Source organism: Mycena indigotica (genome assembly GCF_014461135.1).
Source record: "Mycena indigotica strain 171206Taipei chromosome Unknown Mind.scaff0008, whole genome shotgun sequence".
Classification (NCBI taxonomy): domain Eukaryota; kingdom Fungi; phylum Basidiomycota; class Agaricomycetes; order Agaricales; family Mycenaceae; genus Mycena; species Mycena indigotica.
This window is the reverse complement of record NW_023503007.1, coordinates 2,644,709-2,669,111: the sequence shown is the minus strand read 5'-3', so window position 1 is coordinate 2,669,111 and position 24,403 is coordinate 2,644,709. Positions and strand designations below refer to the sequence as shown.

The following is a 24,403-nucleotide window of genomic DNA, read 5'->3' as shown; positions in this document are numbered from 1 at the left end:
ATTGAGTTGGTAGTAACATGCAAGATGGCAGATTTCTGGAAGAACGAGCCGACGTTGATGGTCAAACCCGGTATTCGCACAGAGATTGTGATGTCGCCTTTTGGACCCCGATGAGCGAGCTACCATGGACAACATGAAGTCCACGAAATCTCTTGAAATCCTCCTTACTCGAGATAATCCTGGTGTGGGGGTGGGGTTGGTACTGATGAGAAGAGTGTCATTTTGGCTTTGAGTGTCCCCATTATACCCAGTTGACTTGGTTATAGCGCGGATAGGAAGCGACCAGATACCCCGCGCCACCATCGAGGGCGTGTAACTTGCGTTTCACCGCAACGGGAAGATCTCGCTGATAAGAGTGAATGGAAGGCAAGTAAGTAAAAGACATGGAGCAAACCTGGAACGGGGTGAATCCACCAACGACCCCACTTCCCGTTCCAAGCGACCAGTTCAGGCACCGCACGATCCTATAATCAAGTTGGACATGGTCAACATCATACTATAGAGGCTCACTCCATTCCATGCCACAGCAAAGGTCATATCTGCGATAGAGGCATACGGGTCCAACGTGTCACATAGGGCAAGTTGGTTGATTATTCGTGTTTGGTTGCCAAGTGCCCATTTGTGAGCTTGTTACCTTTCTTGACTGGTCCATAGATATCTGATAATGACGGGCGTCACCGTCGATTGCAATATGATCTCGCGCCAGGGATGGCAACTCCACTCGAATCGCTCAACATTCGCGCCGACGACCGAGGTCTATTGTATTCGCACACCCATGGCTCGCGGATGAAGAGCATCTTTAGGCTGCTCCATGTTGGTTGGGTTTGGTACCCGACAGCCATTGTTGGATTATTGAGACCGGGAAGAAATACGAAGTCGATCGCGTTGCGCATATTCTCTTCAACGCTGCTCGGAAGTTCGGGGCGTAGGGCATATCCCTTGCTTGGTCATCCAAGCCTTCGAGCTTGGGTTTGGTAAAACGGTAGGATTGCGATGGCGTCTTTGGGGGAGAAGCGCTGCACAGCGAGAGCCCGGGTCGATTGCCGACCATTCTATGAGTGCTATCTTATGATAGTCTAAAAACACCCTTCACAAGACAAACCTTCGAAGGATATTAAAGTCGGTCCAGCTTGTCTTCTTTTGTATGGCCTCCATTCCGGTGACGATGCCATGGGGTGAGTGCTCTCTGACGAAATATATTCGGGTCATAGTGGACCGAGGCTAGGAAAGCGCAGGACAATTAGAGACGTCGTTTCTGCCCTACATTCACAACTCACTTTTGCCTGGCCATCCATATCAACATCCTCCCCGTCATCCTTCTCTATCTCCTCTTCAACGACCTTGAATTTGCGGAGGAAGTTCGGGCGCGCAACCACAAGATTGCAGAGTGTGTCGAGTCGAAGTGGGTTGGAGTAGTGAAGGAGTCAGACGAAGTGTGACCGCGAACTGCAAGTATTTCTTGATACCCTCTGCCCGAGAATCACACGCACATCTTGCCTCTTGTGCTGCTCGCCGCAAGAGTTGGCTGAATTTGAGGTCAATAGTGGTGCAAAATTGGCCCAGATCTTCGCCAAAGGCAGTATCTGACCCCCCCCCTTGGCGCCTGCATCTCTCCGCTGGTCGCCCTGATGAACCGAAGGACAGAGGCTTGAGCTTTCCTCGCCGTTACTGAAATACTCATGTTGGTTGTCGGAAAACTGAGAAACCCAATCAGGCAACTTGAGCGGTTCAAATTCTTGAATATGAGCAGCAAAACCTCCCAATAAGATCCAATTCGGCCCAATTATCCTTCGGAGAGTTTACTACGCTTGTCAGACCACATAAGTTCACCCACAAATTAAAATCATAAAAACTTTGCGAGCTTTCCCTTTTTTATCCTGCCTTTTATACTTACTTTTATCTCCTATGTGACGTCCTTCGCGTCACATCTCGTCTCGTGGTGTCTAGCTTCGAACCGCCATGTACCTCCCCATCGAGCTTCCAATGGAGCTTGTTGAGCTTATTTTTTCAAACATTACGCCTCGCATTTATCATGACGAAGTAGAACTCGATCAATGCACATCTGCGTTGGCACGATGTGCGCTGGTCTGCCGAGCGTGGGTCGCCCCAAGTCGCCGCATTCTTTTTCGCAATGTTACAGTTTTCGATCACGAGGTCTACACCTTTGAGCGCTTGTTTCCCCCTTGGCGGTCTCACTCTTCTCACTCTTCTCGTGACCCTACCTTCTACCCCTTCGTTCAAGAACTGCACTTTCATTTAGCTGAAGGCGGGAAACGCTGGCTCGAAACAACCTTCCAGCGCAACATCAGCCCACATCTTCAAAATACCGTCCAACATCTCTGGCTGCATGGGCGGGGACCTGTCAGTCCTGGCGGACCTGGCTACAGAAAAGTCACGCCTGGTCCAACCGGCTTCACTCAAGTCACCCATCTGGGCATTGCGGGCGTGTGGGGATTCTCGACCGTCCAAATGGTGGAATTCATTGCCTCCTTTCCAGTGTTGGAGGATTTGACTATTCAGGTCACCGAATACCTTCGGGAAGCAGAGGGTCCGATGCCCAGCAATCCAGTACCGGCCATGCTTCGTCGTGCTTCCTTCAAATGGTTGTACTCCCGCCCGATTTTCGACTGGGTCAGACTTGGGCGTCCAGCCGGCATGGAGGAGTTGCGCTTTCACTTGCCAAACGAGCACGACTACACTGATTTCGTGGCTTCGGTGTTTAAATACATTGCACAACAGGGCTCATCATTGCTTTCGCTGAGGCTTAGGATCCATGATCAGAGACGCCGGTTTGCTATCGGTATGAAAGAAATACTGGTATTTGGGGAATACTTACTGTATTTCTAGCGAGGTGCTTGGACATAGACTCACCGCCACTTTCCACGCTATTCTCTGCCTTCCTCTGCTCCAACTCCCGACTTGAACACCTGTTTATAGACGTTCCTGAGGACATGAGATATTATCAGCAGACCTCTGGCCATCACTCCATTGGCACGCTGCTGATCCGCATCGCCTTGAGCGACAACTCCAACCGGTTCCGTGCTCTGAAAGTTTTGACGGTGCGAAGTCGCGTAATTTATCCTGACCTGGTGGATGTCCTGCGCCGACCGCCACTCGGGACGCACTATTCGACGCGTTTTGTGTACGTTGGACCAGTCACTTTTCCCGGCTGGTTGGAATGGCGCAACGAGTTGGAGAACAATCAAGTGGAGTGTGTCAGGCCTTGCTGGTGGGACCAAGATTTTGATTACTAGACACACGTTTCAAGTATCACGATGAAATAGAGTTCAAGTGAGCTATTAAGATCATCTGAATCTGCTTATTGCTTCGGTTCTCATACGGTCTGCAGAATGTTGGGGGGACAATACCCAACACCATAAAAACCAGGGCAGCACGGATTGCAAAGCCACACTTCTCCCGGCTCCCAGTCTGCGCAGCCCAGCCATCGTCAACACCGATCGCGATAGTCAGATTGAGCACTAGCCAACAGGCCCAGGGAAGATGCCGGATGCTAGTTAGAGTTCCTCGATCTTGTATTCTTTGGTCTTAGCTTCGACGTGGCCCTTCTCCCCGTGCGCTTGACCTCTGACGCGTGTCTTAAATGACGCTGGCAGATTCGAATAATGCGGGACGGCTTGCCCTTCAGCAACTGCAGCCTTCCGTGGAGTAAGGGATGGCGTTGATCTTGTTATATACCCACCGTCCCCCATGACGTAGATCCGCGAGCAGGACATCAATGAGGACTGTCGTCAAGCGGGCGAGCGATGGGAGCCTTGGCATCGGAAAGGGCAGTCGGTTTAGATTTTGCATCGGCCTGGATCAAAAAGTCAGAATGGTACGGCGAAACTCGTTAAATGTTGTGAGTGGCAACGGTACAAGTTACAGGTCGTCTAGAGAAGCATTCGGCTAGGCGCAACTAAGACGTAGTAAGGATGGCATATAAAAGGACATAGAATGAGGTCCCGCGGTCAGCCGAAATGCGGCAAGCCCCAAACTCAGGAATGGTCAACTAAGTCAGCTCCACGAGCCCGCGCGCCGGAACCTTTCTTTTTTTCCCTGTTGCCATGGATTAGGACAGGAGATAGAATGGATAGAATGCCAAGAGGCACACATGGTTCCACGTTTCCGTATCCGCGTCTGATCCCCTCCAAAATCGAGACGCCAATAACCGCGGCCGGGTTGTCCTGACTTGTTCACATGCTGGAAGATGTGGTACAAGGAAAGGGTATGGCGAACCGTATTCTAGATTGACGATAAGAGTGACAGAAGGCATAACAGTTAAATAGACGGACATGCCAGTGGTTAGACCGTCGAAAAAAATCGAAGTGTTCGGTGATAGCGCGAATTATGCCTTGGAGAGATAGCATGCGAAAACTGACTTGAATTGATGGCCAGAGCTATCAATATCCAGGTAACCATACTTGGACGCTCCCCATTATCAGGAACCAGACTGAGATTGAGGCAGATTCCTTCGGGGAGACCTAGAAAACGGCGGAGATGATGGGAAGCGTCTGGAAGTAGTCTACTCGATGGTGACAGGAAACCATCCTCAGCGCTGGAGAGGTCTGACTCTGACTGAGAAAACATCGCGACTTTGGTAGTGCGTGGTGTAATAGCAACGGGCGAAGAATATTCTTTTGGCTGTCGATCTGGTGGGTGGATCGAGGTTTTATGGATCGGATTAACTCACGTCTTCAGCGTCTTCGATTGCAAAGAGGTCTTCCGAAAGGCAATCGCGTGGAGTAACATCACAGGCTTCGCCGTTGGCGAGAATGGCACGCGGATCGACGCAAAGCGGGGGAGGGGATTCGTATGGGTCTTTCTACGAAAAGGTTTTAATGTCGAGGAGGAAGAGACTGAATCTTACCCAGGTCTCTGGGCTGCATGAATTGGTGGGGTAGCTTTGAGCGGCGCGACTCAGACGCTGCAGTTTAGCACAAGGACCCAACGCACCTGGAGAACCTAGATGGGGGTAAACCCGACGTCAGTAGCATGGTATCTGGGCAGACGGGGTTGCCATCGAGAATGCTTGGAAGAAGATAAAGTTCGGAGCCCGGTGACGGGGAAGCTGAATCGGTGGGTAGACTTTCCTGCATGCTGAGGTCGCAAGGTGCAAGGGGCACAGGCGAGTAATCTTCCCAGGCAAGCTCTACAGAATCGAGACTTAACAAGCGGCGTTTTTCGAGAAGTTTCATGAGGGAGGAAAGAAAGAAGGTAGAGTCAACTTCGCAACGGGGCACGTGGCTTCAAGCTGGTCACTCCCGGTTTGATCGATGACATCGATGTACTAGGTTATGATCTGGGAGTGGGACGCCGGTACTACGTAGTCTCGGAGACTGAGGACTGCAGACTCGAGACGTGAAACTAAATGGAAGAATGGAGGTACTACGACATTCAGAACGAGAGTTCCCGGCCTTTGGACCCCGATATCTCACCCACCTCTCTGGGGGTACCTCTCGCCACGGGGGGGAAACAAATTAGATCCAGGGCTTCTGACTTATCACTGGGGCAGGGAGGTTCGTTGCCCGGACATGGACGGGGAGGTAATGGAGGGCGGTTCAGCCTTCGGTGTCGAGGTCAGAGCTGACACATCCTCGCCATCGAGTACGGCATGACCACCTGCTTCTCACAAAGACCAACAAAGAACGAAATGGGTGGAGTTCTTCGAGGAAAACCGCCATGGGTCGAACGTGCAGACGTCCATCTCAGGCTGGTCGCACATGGAGCGCAGAAGGGAGGGGTTTCCGGTCCAATATGAGTGCAAGTCATGGTACAAGAAGGTACCAATTCTGATTGGGCTCGACAGTTGTCGATTCAGTGAAAGCGCTGGGCATCTTCCAACGATATAAAACAGGTGGAGTTTCAGGTCACTTCCCAGGCAAAGAAGGCAAAATATAGACGACCGAGACTCTACCTCGAGGGGGTATTCGAAACGCAGAAGTCGAGTAGGTGGACTGAGGGATTGCTTCTGACGACGGAGGTTAAACTTGGATAACCAGGGCATCGATAGTAAGAGGTGGCTTAGACTGGGCAAAGATACGGTCAATGAATCAAGTATAGACTAGAAAAAACCTGAACTCGCCGGAAAGAACCGTAGTTTAAACAAGCATAGACCGCCGACAGATTCCAGAGGCATCCTCTTCAGGTATCCCCTCATCCGACGACAAGTCCTATCGTCGTCAAGGCCATAAGGGCTATCGCCCTGGTTCCACCGCTATCGCTTGAATCTTGGCGGTACGGAAAGACACCAAGTGAGGGGGAGAGGTTCCCAAGGGTCGGCCGAGCGGACAGAGTGGGTGACCACCGCCGGCTGAGCCAGAGTTCGACGGGCTTAGACGCTTATCCGGGAGTAGGTCGGGGAGAGTGGGCCAAAACGGTATCTTCGACTCGAGGTGAGGGAAGGGATACGGGGCTGATACAGGACGGGAAACCAGTCCAGTCCAAGGACCCAGCGCGAAGGCTGATCCTGCCATCCTAATAAGGACCCCCATGTGGGACAAGGGCTCATGCTGAGAGCTACTGCTGGAGCACTTCAGGAATAGAAGGAGGAACGTCACATCGACAGGCGGAATTTTTTTCAATAAACAACGGAGTACATACTTAACTCGGAAGTGTGACGTCACGCGCCATCATATTCAAGGACTCATTCTGCCTTTCACGTACATCTCCTTCCCTTTAGTTGACCTTCCATCGCTCACTCCCTTATGACAGTGCCGCAAACAGGAAACTCGACAATCCGCTTCGAGGGATTCCGCGAGAACGGCTGCTCAGTGATGTGGAGCTATTTGCAGAGGAGAAGGGCTTGAAGGACATCCTTCCTGAGCTCAGAAAAGGCGCGTTGGTTGCGCAGGATCCGGCGGGTATGTAATCGACAAATTTCAGGCTAGCTCTACTAAAATTGAATCGTCCACCTAGCATTCAAAGCGTCGACCTCAAGTCGACCTGCTTGAATAAAACGATAAATACCACATCCGGCGTGAGACGACTCATAGGTACAGTGACTCAAACTTGGAGCCTCTACTCTACGCGTGTGAACACTTGCTTGGTCAATTACCGACGAATGGTGATCAGATGGTTGTAATGTCTCCGTTTGCAGCAGCTGTGCACGAGTCCGTCATTGTGCGTCCCATTCCTGATTGCTTTTCCGAAGAATACTGACCACATCATTTAGAATGGTGCACAAGTAATGAGGTTCTGCGAACGAACCTATCTTGATATCCGCACATATTATATTATATATACCCGGAGCAGTTTGGCATTGGTAGCCGTGCGTCAAGTTCCGTCTTATCTTTTCTCGTAGACTCAAACCTTGTTACAGAACGTGATTCTTGGCTGGTTGGCCTTGTCAATTCCGCCCCTCATCTCCGCTGCGCCCTCATCGGCTGTTGGATAACGGACCCTACGAACGAGGCTTTAGGACGTATTAATAAGAAAACGATCTTTGGTTACCTGTCTGATCAGTTTGTTATAATTAACCTGAATCTGGTGCGCTTTCACGAACCCATGGTGGCATATTGCGCGATTCTTCATGTCAATCTAGTCAGCCCTGTCCTCGTCTTATGCTTCTACTAGTGATTTTGGAACCAAAGGTACAGTACCTTAATTTGTGGAGTTAGAAGCGATACGAGGTCGTTTCAGGAGTGAGTCGCTCGATACTCGGGACCTCTGGCGTCTTTTTATTAATCGACTTGTAGATTTGCAGTATCTAGGTCCACGAATATGTGTATGTCGTGAACCACGCGTGTTTTGCGCTCTATTCTACGCTATCTGAGTGTTTTAAGTGTCTTCTGCTCCTTTCACGTCCTCCTCGACCCTCAAGTTGAAGCGCGGACTCCCGACGTCATTTGCTATGTCTTCCTGGTTTGTAATCAGACTCCACCTCGTGGAACTTTCCTCTGATCGTTCTTTCAGGGATCCCCATGAATCTCTCGAAACCGGTTGGTCGCAATCTCGGTTGGTCGCAATCTCGGTTGGTCGCAATCTCGGTTGCTGTGCTTAATAACAGCAACCCGGCTTGGTGAGCTCGAAAAGCGAGACCGAATACCAAGTTACCTGCGTCAAAACACATTTTCAAAGAGCACGTTGTCTTCCAGGTGAGCTATTTTCACACTTTTTTACGATGCTTTGTTAATTCTGTCCTAGTTCAATGTCTCGAACACGATCCCAGACGCCGTTCCTGAACAGGTTACGCTGACGATGGCCACATCTGAGGATTTTGGTCTTACAAAGGACTTTATTCTCCTTATTCCCAGCCTCACTGCGACAAGTTCATCTGGAATAACTTACGTCTCGTTCGCAAGGGCGTGCTTACGGATTATGCGACTGCTTCGTTCCCTTGTACGTTGCAATTTGTCAGCAAGGAGCTTGACCCGACAACTGGTGAGCCTGAAGATGAATACCAGCTGGAGGAGGTCGAGCTTGGCGCGGGCGGAGACTACATACATCGTTCCGTCATATGCTTCGTTCGGCTCCGAATGGGATCGGATGAAGGGCGGGCCGAGTGTGATAAACCTGGGAGCGGCCGTGGACCGTCTGAAGGGTGCGTGTTATCCTAGTTTGTCGTCGACTTTTCATTGATGTCGCTATTGCAGCTACCTGCGACTTGATCATCGAGGTACTCAACATGGAACCCTTGGGTGGGGCAGAAAGCCCGACATCTCCCTCGGTTCATGGTCACGGGCGGACGTGGGAAGGTGCTTGGACCGAGCCGAGTGACGTTCTCGTAGGGCGTTGGCGTTACGCTATGACCCTCCGTTTCTACTTGTCGAATCATACTTTTTTTGAAGTTTGCTACAAAAAGCGCATAAGCTGCGGTGCGTGTGTATACGAATGAATATAAACCAACATTTTTGCGACGCCTACTTTCCGCCACATGCCCATCTCAACCTTGACTTCGATGTGGACCTCCTACTACGACAGGTCGTGCCTGTAGCCCAGGGACTCAATTGCGAGAAACGGAGGGTAATAATGATGAATCCCGTGAATCTTCCTATACAAACAACTAAAAGGGGAAAAAAGTATGATTCGACAAGTATTCTAATATGGACCATCCTAACCAACGGTGGACCACAAGTAGGCAAACGTCTTGGTGTTCCACGCGGACCCCAAGGTCCAGCGTAACGCCAACACCCTACGAGAACGTCTAAAGTCCTTCGTAAGACCAAAATCCTCAGGTGTGGCCATCGTCAGCGTCATAGCGTCACGGTAACCTGTTCAGGAACGGCGTCTGGGATCGTGTTCGAGACATTGAACTAGGACAGAATTAACAAAGCATCATAAAAAAGTGTGAAAATAGCTCACCTGGAAGACAACGTGCTCTTTGAAAATGTGTTTTGACGCAGGTAACTTGGTATTCGGTCTCGCTTTCCGAGAGCTCAGCAAGCCGGGTTGCTGTTATTAAGCACAGCTCCAGAAGGCTCGGACGACGGGACAGTGGCAATTTGTTCCGCGCATGTTCTTTGAGTCTCTGCTGCAGTTGGCGGATGACCTAGTTTGAGTAGACGGAACACTAGTTATGCAATGAGCTGAGTCCTATGCCAGAGATTAGTAAATCACAAACGAACGATATGATAAACTTACGGGCAACCTCGGCGGCGGCGGTTTGAGCATGGCTGATCTTGAGGAGTACCAGAAACTTCAAACGCTTGTGCAGAAGCAGCAGAATCCTTGACGTAGGCAACATGCTTCGACTCCAAAGCAGCCAAAGACAATATGAGATCTATCGAAAAAATTCAACGAGGGAAGTTGGGTAACAGAACGGTATATTCGCACCATCCTTCACGTGTGGTTCGGCAAGGGTTTGCTTCCTGAATACCTTGAGGTACATAGCAGCACGGTCGCGAACTTCATCATCGACGTCGTCAAGACATCTGTAAGTGTCTTAGTGAAAAAATCAGACAACACATTCAAACACAGACCGTCTAGAAAGGACACCAACACTTTGGTTAAGGGCCTCGCGGTTGAAATTGAGGCCAAATTTGGCCAAGCTGGACACAGCGGCAGCTCGCACGGCCGCATTTCCAGGACAACGCGATAGCAGATGAAACGAATGAATTTGGCGGGTTGGGAAGCTTTGGGCCCCTTGAGACCGAGCAAGTAAAGGATGTGAATAGAGAGTTTTGTAAACTCGCAATCCCCAATGACCTCGCGGCGATGCGACAGCGCTTACTCCTTGCACTCGCTGATGAATTTGATCATATCGAAGATGGCTTCAACAACCGCGCGTTAACGTTTAAAACCATAGCCACCCTCGTCGCGAAGGACACCAGAAAGGAAATTGGGTATAGCGGCGTGCTTGGCAGGGATTGCGTGGCAAAGAGAGCGGACCGCGTCGACAATGATTTGCGGATTTCGGACATGAAGCTGGTAATCATCTGTTTGATGAGACAGTCGACAGAGGCTTCGTGACCAGTCTATTATGAGAAAATATAAGAACAAGAAGTCAAATATGAATGCAATGATACCTGGAGCAGAGTAGTAGTGATGTCATAGGTAGTAGCAACGCTGCGGTTCTGGTCTGCGATGAGACTTTCGAGATCAACATTGCAAGCGGCGGATGGGTGACGGCGAGAGAGCAGCAAGCGTTCAAGTAGCGGAGAATTGAAGAACAGGCTTGGGAGAAGACAGTGGGAGAACTAAAATGCATTAGCAAACAAACAAATAGAAAATTGCAAGTCTTGCCAGCTATCGACTGGGTCAGTTGAGCGGGTGCGTCATTCTTCATTTCACGGAGAACACAACCCGCTTCAAAGTTGGCCATGTCGCTCTTATGCCTGGGCCAGCATTCAAGCAGCTCAACTATTTGGCTGCCAAAAAAAATCAGCTTGTACCCAGTTTGACGGCGAAGAGTAACGCACTTGGGATCCTCTGCCATGACATTGGCCGCATATCGAATGAGCATAGACAACGCCATGGCATTTTTCAACGTCGTTCCCGAGCCGGATTTCCCCCACCAAGTTGTTGAACCATTATTGCAACAGCCATGCAGTCTTGTCGCCGAATAAGATAGAGCGGTCCGAGCGCATGGTATTGCTGGAGAAAGGTACGGTCTGTGCGTTACTTTGGCTCCCGCTGCCCAAGAAACCTCCGCCCGTTACTGAGGGTCTAAAGTAGCCACCGGCTGTAACGTTCACGGCCTCTTCCGCTTCATGAACTCAGCGCTTAACGACGCCCTTAGCTTGCGGGAGCATATGGTATACCAAGATCAACGAAGCAGATGAAATGGAAGGGTTTCGGTCGACGATGACAGCTTTGAAAAACCGTTGGACACCTTGAGCCATAGAAGGCTATTTTTCGTGCTCAGCATCTGAAAATATAGAGATATAACGAATCAACGCACGTCGATGATATGGCAAAGGGCCCGAATGGCATTGGGCCGATAGATAACCTCCGCGTTGGGTTGCATGTCTTTTTGGATGCTGCTCGGTAGCCTTATGACATTTTCCGTGGTCGTTGCGAGTTCCTTAATGGCCAGGTATACCGCCTGCCGCAGGGCGCTCTGGAGATCCAGATTAGTTATATGGTCCGAAAACATGCCTGGGACACTGCTTACATCTTTAGGCTAGAATAGCTTAGTAGCGCCCGAACAAGAGAGTAGTAGCCTCTTGTGTGTTGAAGTTCTCGCCCACGTATAGGAGATACACGATGCGCGTAAGCAGCGCTCGACATTTGCGGGGGGCTGATTGGAGCTTCGCTGAAGGCGAGGGCTTCCTGGATGATGGTCGTTTGATTGCTAGGGTACGAGCTCAGCCCGGAAGCGCTTTCGTCCTCCTTCTTATAGAATGCCATGGCGAGCAACATTTTGTGGCGGAAGACTGCCAAGAAGCCAGAGCGAGGAGGGGAGTCAGGCTTGCGAAGGTGGCAGAGTACGTAACGTGATTGATTCAGATGTGTCACACAAAAATCATTTGTCATTATATTGCCCAGTTTACTCTACAAGGGCCTCTGGCGCCTGCGCCTGAGGCTGAGACCTTGCTTCACTTTCTTAGTTCTATGTATTTTTGTCAGTGATCTGGCTTGTCAGTGTTACAAATTGGTCAATGTTCCAACCAGGCAATGATGGGTAAAATTGTAACAAATATATTCTGAAAATGAGATGGGATAAGGCCGCAAGCGGCAGAGAGCCGAACCGTGACCTTGCTGGACATATGTCTTACTTTCTTGCTGTTCTCAGACTTGAAATTTTCTCAAAGACTATAAGTATATGTAGTTATTTCATTTTTATATAATACCAACAGCTCAACTGGCTGCACCAGGATTAGTGAGTATCAAGATGGCAGGTCAATATGGCCAGAGACTGCAGTTTCCACCAGAAGATGTAGCCTAATTCTGGTATAACAACTGCAAATTGCATGAGTTAATCTCCATTGTCTGGGTGGTAGTGTTGTAAAAACAATGCTTTGGAGCACCAGGAATGCAATTTCCGGGTCAGTGAGTAGAGGTCCAATTAATAATGTAGACCGCGGCTGAACAAATTTGCTCGATATTAGTCTACGTCATAGACACTGCCTCATCGGCTGTCAGCAGTGATGACAAATTTTGGTTATACATGCTTTACTCAGACTTGACTGCTAGTAGTCTGCTACCAAAATTACCCTTTGAAGACTATTTGTCCTCAATACTTTAGATAGTCTTATGAAAAGGTATTTGTAAAATGTGCATTAGTGTCTGAGCAGTCCATCAACCTAGTTTTGTGTAGAAGTTACAAGTTTATGCAAAACCTGCACACCTGGCCCCAGGTACTTATTACCAGAGGCATGGACAGTTGGTTGTTGTTGCCTAAAGGCTCTAGAGGCTGAGCGTGCACCCCCGTTCCTGTGCATAGTATGGTTGAAGGGTGGTGTGAGACCTACTGTACCAATTTATTTATTTAATTCTGTGACCCAAATCTGTGTGACATTGGTGCCGTCCTTTCCCTCCTGCAGCTTTAGAGTGGTCTGTCTCCTGTTATGTGGTCACCCAGAGTTGTGTCAAGTGGTCCAGGGGCCACTGTGACTCCAGTGCCTCTTCTGGCTTTGTCAGCCAAGCACCTGGAGCAGCTTTCAGCCTCACCCAGACACAGTAAATCTGGCAGGTCTTTTGTTCCCACTTAAAGATCTGCTTTTTCCACAGCCACTTTATACAAGCTGCCTAAAGTGTACCTTATTAGTGATATATATGCAAAACATACCTCAATGAAGGGGAATAGGATATAACTGGGGGAGAATGACAAGCTGGGGAAGACCTAAACAAAGACTAGCAGTTGTTTTTTAATGGTACATATTTAGAGGGAGCAGGGAGAAAAGGCATTGATTGGTCTGGCAACATCATGTGACTACGTCCCAAAAAGGATAATCAAACACTGCCACTCCCAATATGGGGTTGCTGGTTTTCATCTTCACATAGAGAGCCGAAACTTCGGTTCGGCAATAAATTCCCTTTTTGGAAAATATTTTGGTGAGGCTCAAAACCTGGAATGCAGTTCCAGGATATCAGCAAAACATTACTTCACCTGATATTCAAGTATGCTTGCTTATAAATACATATAGGAAAGATGAATCATGATAGAAAATATAATTTATTCAATATTGTGGCCCACTTTTCCTCGCCACTCTGGCTTACATCCGCTCTGTCGGTCGGCCGCTCGCTTCGCTCGCCACCGACCTCCTGTGCTCACCTAAAAAGTCAAAGGAGATCTATGCCTACCTATAAGTATCGAAGCAACTTTCATTTTGTGACAATGCGTGACATGATCTAAAGATTGGACATGAGCTGTAGTGGTGATTATTTGACAAATGTACCCTGCCCCAGCAGGGCGACCCGGAGTCAAATATTCCTGCAGGCCTCATACCTACCTTTGCAGGGGAAATTGACAAATGTACCGGTTATCATCTCCGCGCCGCTGGATCACTCCGGGCTCCCTTATTTGGGCACCCTCTGGGCATGATGTCATAGGAATTACCATTTCGGGTTGTTCACCGGGCATGCTGTGATGGGCCTTCCCTTTCGGGACCACCCCCCTTCCATGTGAAAAGATATTCAGATCGGCAAGCTATTCAGATCGGCAAGCCTGGCCGTCCCTTCTCCGACTGATTTTTGATACTAACACTGATTCACCACCACCTTCGGCGTTCCTGCCGATTTTCATTCATTTTTTAGCCCAAGTCCCTCATCTGGCACGTGACCAAGACACCCCCGAAACATTCTAAGTCCCTCCCTCCTTCTTTCAAACTCATTTTTGGAACAAAATAAGGCCTAAATTTCATTATTATGCTACTGACTATGTACCACTCATTCTACTTGCTCATTTTGTTGTCCGCGACATTGGTCAAGCATTCCATTACCCAGGTTACATCGTCGATGGCTTTCCACCAGCTTTTCATCATGCGGCCATTGATACGTTTCTGGTCGCATGCCCACCAGTACAACGTTGCGACGACGCTTAGCATACCGTTTTGCCCTGGAATGAGCAGCCCGTTCCATTGTCCGCCCTCCTCCCCGGCTCAGTTCGCGTCCAGTCTTTGGTGTCTCTCCACTCTGGTTGCAGGTTTTTCCACCACAACCACCACTGCTTCTCGAACTGATACGCGTTCCCAATTGCGACTGGGCCTGGGCTATTCCGCACACCCTGAATCCAAGTGGCCACTTGCTTTGGCCGGCCACATGCTGATAGGGCTTCTTTGCGCGATCCGTCCCAGTTGTAGATCTTCTCGAGCTTTGCTAGCGCAAGTAGAAGGCCGTTATACTTGGCGTTCAGCGGTTTTGAGGTCAGTTGAGCCCAGAAGCCTTGCAACCAAGGCGGAGTCCCTTCGGGACAAGGTGGCGCGGCGACTTCGGAATCCCCAGCTGTGGGTTTCAGCAGCGACGGGGGTCCATACGGGCGCAGCCGTTTCGTCCCTGCTCCATGTTCTTCGCGCTTTCTGCAACGGCCACTGGTGCTTGCGTTGTCCCCTCTACTTGTCCCGTCTGCGTATCGTTTGTCGTCGCGGGCGGCGGGGGCAATGTTGAAGGGTTTTGAGTCACAATATTCGGCGCAGTTTTTGAAGCTGACATAGCAGCAGCATTCGTGGTAGTTTTCGCGGCGGCTTTTGCGGCAGCTTTCGATTTGTTGGTTGCCTGTTTCTTTGAGGCACTCTGAGCGTTGTTCTCCGCATCGTCGGAGTTTTTCTTTGACCGCTTCCTCTTTTTTTAATTTTATTTTTTTGGCTGTACCATATGCGAACTCTTGTGCAGTTGATAATTGATCATCCCACAAGGCTCTGGTAAAGGTTGGACATGTGAATATCCAAAGCAGTAAGACTTTATCCTACTACTCCACCAGGGGGAATGCATTTACGCACGAATGACACAGTGTGTGAACAAACAGTGTGGGACTCCAAGGCTCTTTGTCCTTAATACCCACTAGAACCCCTCGTTAGGCAGCTTTTGCTGAGATTGAACCCAGGACCTTTTTGGCTTTACCCAAAGGCCAGGACAGGTGGAATGCCACTACACCACGAGTCCCCCCGCTTCCTCTTTTTTCCTGCACCACCTTCGTTGTTGTTTAAGTTTTGGGGTGTGTCGTCAACTTCCATTGAATCCATCATTGAATCCGCACTTGATTGGCCAGCTGGGAAGCGAATGAGGGATGGGTCATCGAGCGGGTCGTCTGCAATGTCTTTTTCAAAGTCATCCGGCGCGTTAACGCACATGTCCTCGGGCAGCGAGGCCGTAGTACATTGTTCTTGCGCTAACACTCAAGGTCAGATTCTGGAAGAAAAATGGGTCGATCTGAACTCACTAAATGCCGTCCGCAGAAAGCTCTTCATCTTCCCCAGCGTATGGCGATTGAAGTGTTCTGGGTCCCATTCCGGGAAAGGAAACAGGCGCTGGAGCGCGGTTCTCGCCGACTGAGAAACTGAAATTTGTGTCGGTCCTCGTCGCTTCAGTACCTAAGATATAAGTCACTTACTGCGTTGTATGTAGTGAACCCCGCATCTTTGGAATCGGGCCTCCCATCACGAGAACAATTTGATCCATTCCTGTTAAGTCAGCAAGCCCATTCAGGAGGCGGGACATCGTTGGCGCAAGGTTGTCCAATGTACTGGTGGGATTTCGGTCAGCCAAACACAACGTATTTGCGTCAGTAGAGAGACATACGCTTGTCGCGAAACTGGGTCCTTCGGCGGCCATGCCTCCATTGCTGCCTCAAATTTGGCCTTTCTCCGAGCTGCATCGCTTTGGGCCCGAGCGTCATATGGTGCTTTCTCCTCCTCTGTCTTTGCCGCAAAGATAGCTCGCGCCACCTTGTTGCGAAATCCTCCACCTGGCTTGATGCCGGTAGACCTTTTGCCCGCTGCCTTCGCCGTCGCAATAGCCTCAGCATGCTCGACAGAGGTTGGCCACCGTTTTTGAACCTCGACTTCAACTGTCGTTTTCGCTTCTTCGTGCCAAAAACTGCTGGAATCCCTGAATGACGTGATTGAAAGGCCCACATTCGGCGATTTTGTAGAGCATGAGGGTGATGGGGTCATGAGGGTCGAGTTTGGCGCCCACTTTGGTCACTTTAGCTTCGCCACCCGTTCTTTTTCGAGTGCAATAATCAATCCAGCGCTTGATTCGCTGTCAGCGTGCATGAGTCAAAAGGACACCAGTAAGACGTGAGAACGCACTGGTTTTGTTGCGCTTACCCACTCGTCTTTCTGCGCCTTCTCCTCTGGTGGTAAAAGCGCGTCGTCATCTGGTGGGGTGGTCTTCGTCCACTGCCTAGGGTTTTCAGGCTCCTCCCAGTCTTGCAGCTTATAGTCGACGACGTATACGAACTCATTGTAGAGTTCCTGGAGTACTTCCGCCGCATCCTTTTTGCTGACCAGCTTGGCTTCGCAGTAGCGCCAAATGTATTTGGTCATGATTTCGGCCCGCAAACCACTTGCCCAACCCTTGTTATTCAGCAGCTCCTCCTTGGGCTTCTTGCGGGACTTCCGACCTAGAGTTGGCACTGGTAGAATGGTTAGCGCTATTGGTGGCCTCTGCAGCTCCAAACCCTTACCTTCGCCTTCCTCGTCCAATTCGCCTTCATCATCATGCTCGCGATGGTCGCTCTCTTGCCCCTCATCCAGCTCCTCCCCTGACGGCACACAATGGACAGTGTTTTGCTTGTCGAATGGGTGGCCAGTTGTTGCAGTCGCGGTCACCGACATTTTGGTGCGCCAAGCAAAGGAGTGAGAGTGACAAGTAACGAGTCAAGTCAGCAACTTGACGTGACGTCCGGCAGACTCCGGTTCTAGCCTTTGCACTTGACTCTTAATGTCACTGCCGACGGACGATCTTTGACTTCACTCCTCATGTCGGTCGACTCTTCACTGCCCAATGACGTTCCTGTCCCACCTCAGCAATTGGTCAAAGCAGTCATTGGCCCTGTGAGTTCTCGCATTACGCTGGCCACGCGCTGACAAGTTATATTTCACAGTCTCGTCCTGGCTCCTGTGTTGCCTTTCTCTACCAAGAGGCCGTTGTCATAAATGGCGGAGCAACTGGGGGCAAAATACTTGTCTGCTTTCCGTACAACTCGTTGCGCGCTCTTACAGATCAGCAAGGCGCTTGGATCCCACATTTCAACTACAACCCGGCTGCCTGTGAATATTGTGCCCGCCCATTTATCAAGCATGGCAATCGCGGCTATACATTCCTCTTCACCTGCCCACACCATCCAGATGACGCTGAGGAAGTTTCCGCTAATGAATCGATTGACGCTGTCATTCCGGATCCCCTGGGCCTGTCCCGACAACGCGACGCCCCTCTTGGCAACGTCCTCGTAGTCAAGCACGAGTCTGTCGCCAATGCTCCTGAGGTAGACGCAACCTCGACCTCCGTTTTCAACTCAGTTTGGGGGGATGTCCACCAGGTGGATGAGTCCGCAATCGACACTTGCCTGCTTCGGTGTGCTCTCTTTTTTTGTGTTTCACTTGGCAGTCCTCATGACCTTCATTTTAGCGCGCTAGATCTTCTCAGCAATCACCGACTTGGCTAGCGCTACTTCGTACAATTCGACGCAGCTATGCAGTTGTCCACGCCCGATGGACACACAGTCTTGCCCATGGCTTTGCAGCCATGGTAGGCCAACGGCCAACGCGAAGGCAAGGCAAAGTGACGCCGCACGCCGCCCTCTATAACGATTGTCAATGTCCTTTGCTAACAAATGATACCTGATTGCATGCCTGTGATATTTGAGCATGTGCACGACCTTGGCAAGAACCTACCTCTTTTCCCTTTCCTCGCCAGCATGAATCGCCCCGCGAACATATCTTCTGACGAGGAAGATGGTGTTATTGTCATCCCCGACAGCGACGACGAGGATGACCTCGTCGAACTTACAACGCGACTGAGGCACGTCCGTTTCCAAGGTCAGTCCCCGATAGGGCTTTAGGCCTATTGCTGCTGCCGCTGAATGGTCCGTCAGACTCTCATGCGACGACTTCTCCTCCTAGGGTGCCCCTAAGCACGGCAGCTCAAACCTCCGTCATCAGTGTGACGGAACGCGCTCGACTGCTCGCCCGCCCGCCCCCACCGCCTCCAACGTCGCCTCAGCGTCTCGCGGAAGCGCCCCAACGAGCTCCCCCCTCCTCCTCGTCCAATGACCTTATAGTCAGACAAGCCAGGCGCAAGACGGCAATGTACTATTACAAGACGATGGTGGAGTCTGGGAACATGACCCACTGGTAAGTTTCTTCCCTTTTCATTAACTATTCACTCTTGACTACTGTCGTTAAATAGGCCCAAAGCTGCCGCGGCACAGCGAGCAGGCTTCGGGTATGCACTCCGCATGAATAAGAAGAAGCGGCCCCGCAAAGGGTATGCTGCCTACGCAGTCATTCGTGGCAGCGAGATTGGTGTCCGCACTCGTTGGTGATTGGCACATCCCTCCCTTGTGTCCTATACTGCGTCTGATATCAAAACCAGGACGGATGTTGAGCCGCTCATCGCTGGGTTTCGATTTGCACTTCAATTTGGCTGCCAGTTGGTCAAAGAAGCCCAGGCTCTGGTGGATTTTGCACGCGGCAAAGAGTGGACGTCAACAGACCATAGTTTTGCTCAACGACCTGTGCCGCTCGAAATCGTTCCATTTCCTTGTCTGAATTCCAGCAATTTGGATGGTCGACCTCCGAGGCACGAACTCGATCCATGGTACATCTGCTATGTGGGTATTCATCCAGGGGTGTACTCCTCCTAGTATGTCTACTCCATTGTGCTGCTGGACCTTGTTAACTTATTCTGCTTAGCCTAGAATGTGCTCTGAATACGTTGGGAGTGCCTGACAACTTGCACTTTCAATGCAGCAGTTGCCGAGTTTCTTTGGGCGCAGAGGGAAGGTTTTGTTAACGCTTGTATCACAGAGTAGCAATGAACGTGCTGTGTCCTTCACTTCTTGTTTTGAGAAAAGAGTGGTCGTCGCATTGCATTGCAAATCGCAGCAGGGTGGAATAAACACTTCGAAGTCACTCTGGAGTTCACCGTGAATTCGGCGCCCAAAAGTTGATGAGAAAAGTACTAGTTTTTGTACAAATTTTTATTTTACAGAAAACAAGTGGTTTCCGCAAAGGGAAAACTATATGTCAACTGGTTTTTCTTTGCGGAAACCACTTATTTTCCGTAAAAATGAAATTTATACAAAAACTAATACTTTTTAGAACAACTTCCAGGAGCCAAATTCATGGTCAACTCCCGGAGTGAGTATTGTAGTAGGACAGAAGTGGGGTATTACAGTGCAATTGCACGTTGTTCTCGCCCGTTTCCGCAACTGCTCTACGTATGCGTCAACTCCATTCAAGGCCACGAAAGCACTGCTCGATTAGTGAAATACTTGTATGGGCTATCTATCCACGCACCGCTCGCGCCACAGCTTAGCCCGCTCCGAAATATTTGCGCCGTGTTCTCTTCGATACTTGCGGCTGGCTGCTCGAGCCTTGGCTCTGGCTCGCTCAGCGGTGGTCTCGTTGGCCATAGCGCGTTGGCGATGTGAGGCCATGCGAAGGTGCGCTTTCTCCTTCAGATTGTCCTCATTTCTGTGCATTCGTGAGCTAACGACCAGAGAAACAAGACGGTGACTTTTTCCGATATGTGGCTGCAGCTCGCTGAGCCGCAGCCGACGCTTTACGGGAGCCTTGGATGTAGTCGTTGTTGGTTGTGGCTCGAGGTGCGAAGTGGCAAGGGTGAAATGGTGGCAGGAGGAAACAGACATGGTGAGTGTGACAGCCCAAGCGGACAGTGGATCCAACTTGTACTGCATCCCTAGGGCTCATTTCTCGACCAATATTGTTCATTCTTTTACGGACGGCAAGGGAAAGATCCATTTAATGTTTCCTATATATTATTTGGTGACTTTTGAATTGTGGTCGGACAAAGTCCACGCAAAATACCTTGTTCTCTATGTCACTTTAGGCTCCGTTATGGTCTTTCACAAATTTGCTCTCATTTATTTGGAACATCTCCGATAACCACAAATTTTTCTGTAGACGATAGAGGGTAGTCGTCTGCATCATAGGGTGCATTATTGGCCCTATATTGAACAGGCAAAGTCTTGAAATCGATGTTCGCCTGACGGGCTAGGACGCCGGTCAGTTCACCATACGACGCCGTCAGTTCACCATACCGTCTTGGACTCGGTCGAAAATCAGAGTTTGACCTAGGGCTTTCACTTTTCTCATCGTGCAGCTTCAAATTTCTGGAAATATATCAAAGAGTAGTATTTGGGAGCACAGTTAACAATCTACGACACACGGTACACGAGCAGGAACAGGAAAACGGACTCCTTCCCAACTTAGTTTGACTTGAGTAAAGTCTTCGAATCCGACGTACGTTGCGCGTATCTCTTCCCCGAGTTCCAGGCGCGGCATTGGGGCGCGGTACTGGGTTTTGTCACGGATAAGACCCGGCCCGTCCGCTCCGGCGCTGGTGTCGGGCCATTGCGGGCCCGCAACACGCAGCACGTGACGACGGGGAACATGCGCCCCAGTAGGAGGAACGCACACGTGGGAAGCACGTGACCGAGAACGACGCGTCGAGCCGTCGCCGAGCCCAACTCGACACAAGGGGACTGGGGAGGAGTGCTAGGAGGTCAGGAGTAGCGCCTGGCCTGCAAGGGATGTACGATCGTCCCCTCTGCGGCCAGGAACGGGAGCGAGGAGGAGGAGGAGAGGCCAGGGTGTCCGATCACCCCCTTTGCGGGCCCGCGTATATAAGGCGCGATAGTGTACCCTGTACTCTATCGCTTAGATTGTCTGAAGAACTACCTTACTCCGTGCGAGGAGACACTATCGACTCATCGGGCCCGACACGACCCGATTCGAACCTTCGACCACCGACTACGGCAAGGGACCGAGTTCACGGGCCCTTTCGGTTTCGATCTACCCCGCCCGCCATACTTGCGGGCCCGACTATCCGTCTGTTCTGCTCCGGGCGCGCGTTCTTAGGAGAAGTCCTTGCACGGCCCGACCCGCAGTCTGACAGGTTTGTCCGCAAGCGGCCAGGGGACAATCGAAGGACACATTAAACCAAAGCCGCGCGCATACAAAGCAAAAGTTGTGGTTGCACCAGAACCTGAAAATGGGGTCAGAGACCTGCTTTGCACGGAGGGAAGCAAATTACATACAGAACAGGATGAGACAACACCTGTTGACAAGCCTGGCACTGATGACGTGGGTCGACATTGGCCAAGCGTGGTCGCTCTTGGAAAGGGTCAACGAGGAGAGAGTGTTCTCTCGCAACAACGGCATATGCCGCAGTTGGATCTTGGGCGGCAAGAACTACTAGAGCAGCATCCACCGAGAGTTTCCGTAAGAGATCCGATTGTTCCCATTCCAGCATTTGAGCTTCCTCGTCTGCCGAGAGCTTTTCGACCGCGTCAGGAGCAGACAGTAGAGATGGGCGCTGTCAGGCCTAAGAAATGTTGACCTGAAAGAGAGAAAATATTAGTACAAGAACTTTACTTGAAAAACAGAAAGTGCTGCAAAAGAGGGACGGTCACGTCACTGTCACAATGTCACAGTGTCACATGGATCACATGTGTGTGACAATGACATGAATTGTCTTACATAAGCAGCTCTGAACAGTATATAAGGAGGCTGTTTTTCAGCCTTTGGACAAGGAATCCCCCCCCTTCTTTTTGACTACCGCTCTCTTTCAAGTAGACACTTGTTGTGTTTGATCTTGAATACCATCAACTTGATCTCTAAACCGGCTGATTGTGACGACTTGTGACCGTAATCATTGATATCATCATATTGTTGGTGATCTTGATTGTTGTCTATCTGATACTTAAAGAACTTTTTGCAACAACACTATTAGGTCTTTGGTAGACCCTCTGCTGTCTGAACCTGAGCTGTCTGATTGTTGATTGCTGCTGCTGATATACCTGATTGCTGCCTGATATTGCTGCTAAGTTGTGCTGTCTGAGATATTGAATTGCTATTGTGCATAAGTCAATAACTCTTAGGAAGATTGTTTTATCTTGGGTACCTAGTTCAGACCATCTGATCACTTATTAAGTTGACCCATCACCTGGCCTGCTGTATCTGATAAGCTAAGTTCCCCTTAACCTGCTTAGTAATAAATCTAAGCAAACACACCTATCATATCCCACAAACTTATACGTGGAGTTCTTGGACAAAGCCGCTCCCAGAGCTTTACGTAGGAAAACTATTTTCCACTCGACATCATTGGAGCCCACCGCGAGGGGGATTAACTGGTGTATACATATATACATAACTTGTTAACCTCCAACAATTCAGCAAATATAAATTCTTTGCTCAACAATTCCATCAACTACAACTGATATCACCATGACTGCTTGGGACTCTTTTAATATTCCTGATCAGTCAGCTGATGCTGCATTTGCTGCTAATATGCAGTCACAATATGATAAACCCCAAGGCCCATATGCTTCTACTAGTAGAATGAGGGCAAAGGCTAAGGACAGAAAGGGGAAAGGAAGAGAAAAGGATCTTCTAAATGATTTCCTTGAACAATTAAGCTCTGATTCTGAACCAGAATATACTAAGCCCTGGATCAGAACACCACCATCATCACCTGAACCCGATCTACGCATGCCCGCCCCCCATTCTTTTACCGCACCACTTCGCACCTCTATGGATATGCCTATTCCAGGAACCAAGGAAGCTCCTAAGACCTTCCGTGGTAAGTACTCTGAAGTTGAAAGATTTATTCGGACATTTGAACAACTGCTTACTAAGAACCGTGTAATAGATGAGAGAGAAAGATGTAGGTTTGTTTTGGACTATTGTACTAACAATGTACAGAATGTTATTCGCACTATGGAACATTACCGAAGACCAAACTGGGTCGGATTACGGAAGGAAATTCTCAAGACCTTTGATGCGGAACGAGCCCTGCATAAATATCGTCCAGCTGATGTTGTCAAGTTTGCTAAGGAAATGACCAAACAAAGCATTTCCACAATGACGCAGTGGAGAAAATATATTGTTAAATATAATACAATTGCAGGCGGGTTATATACCCAAGGACGCTTGACAGAGGAGAACTATCTAATCTATCTCTGGTTTGGAATACCAAAGGAACTTCGACAATCTCTTGAGTCACGCATTCTACAGGGGCGTTCAGTGAGCAACACCACTCAGTACTCTATAAGAGAAATCAATGCTGCTGCAGACTGGTATTTCCGGAGAACTAGAGCCGAAGCCTTGCTACTTGATGCTTCAGACTTTGGTATTGATGACTATGAGGCTGATGATTCGGAATCTGATTCAGAAGAATCTGATAGTGATTCGGATTATGAGTACCGTCGATCTAAGAAGAAGCGAAAGGCTACCAAGAAAGGGAAGGATAAGAAGGTGAGGGTCTCAACTCCAAAGCCTAAAGCCAAGTTTAATGGCAATGAGGAGGAGATAGCTGGTATGATTAAACAGCTTAATGGAATGAAGATTGAAGATCCTGAATATGCACCTACATATTATAAAGTATTAGCCATGGATCAGACTGGTAATGCTGTAAAATGTGTTAAGCCCCCTACACAGGGTCAGGGTAATATAAACCCAACCAGCTTTAATCGTCGTGCAAGTTTCACATCATCTTCCAACCCGCCAGCTTCCAGACCCTCTGATATGAGTAGTTCCTCAAACCCCTCTGCTGCCACGTATCCTAACTCAATTCCAGTTGACCCTAGCTGTTTTGGGTGTAAGAAGACTGGGCACCGCATGTCAGAATGCCCTGAAATAAATGACCTAATAGCCCGTGGGGTATTAAGTCATAACCCACAAACCCGCCGTCTAGAGCTTAAATCAGGAGCACCTATTCGACGTTTGATGGGAGAATCACTAGTACAAGCAGTAGAAAGGATAACAAAGAATCCAGAAGGGACATCAGTAATGCTTACCTTTGTGGATCCAACCTTGAGTACACAAGAAGCAGTCAG

General features: G+C 49.6%; 2 protein-coding genes across 2 annotated transcripts; both read right to left on the bottom strand.

Annotated features, from left to right (window-relative positions):
* Positions 1-9,512: 9,512 nt before the first annotated feature.
* On the bottom strand, positions 9,513-10,912 carry MIND_00938900 (Coatomer subunit gamma; the record flags this gene model as incomplete). Its single annotated transcript, XM_037366008.1, has 8 exons — positions 9,513-9,531; positions 9,580-9,718; positions 9,772-9,869; positions 9,918-10,180; positions 10,230-10,412; positions 10,464-10,511; positions 10,658-10,805; positions 10,857-10,912. 8 exons carry the CDS (start codon positions 10,910-10,912, stop codon positions 9,513-9,515), a joined length of 954 nt encoding a protein of 317 aa, XP_037217420.1.
* Positions 10,913-11,153: 241 nt separating this feature from the next.
* On the bottom strand, positions 11,154-11,787 carry MIND_00938800 (Coatomer subunit gamma; the record flags this gene model as incomplete). The annotated part of the gene is made up of 4 exons (XM_037366007.1): positions 11,154-11,285; positions 11,339-11,497; positions 11,552-11,560; positions 11,641-11,787. The coding sequence occupies 4 exons, from the start codon at positions 11,785-11,787 to the stop codon at positions 11,154-11,156; spliced, it is 447 nt and encodes a 148-aa protein (XP_037217419.1).
* Between the last annotated feature and the right edge of the window lie 12,616 nt (positions 11,788-24,403).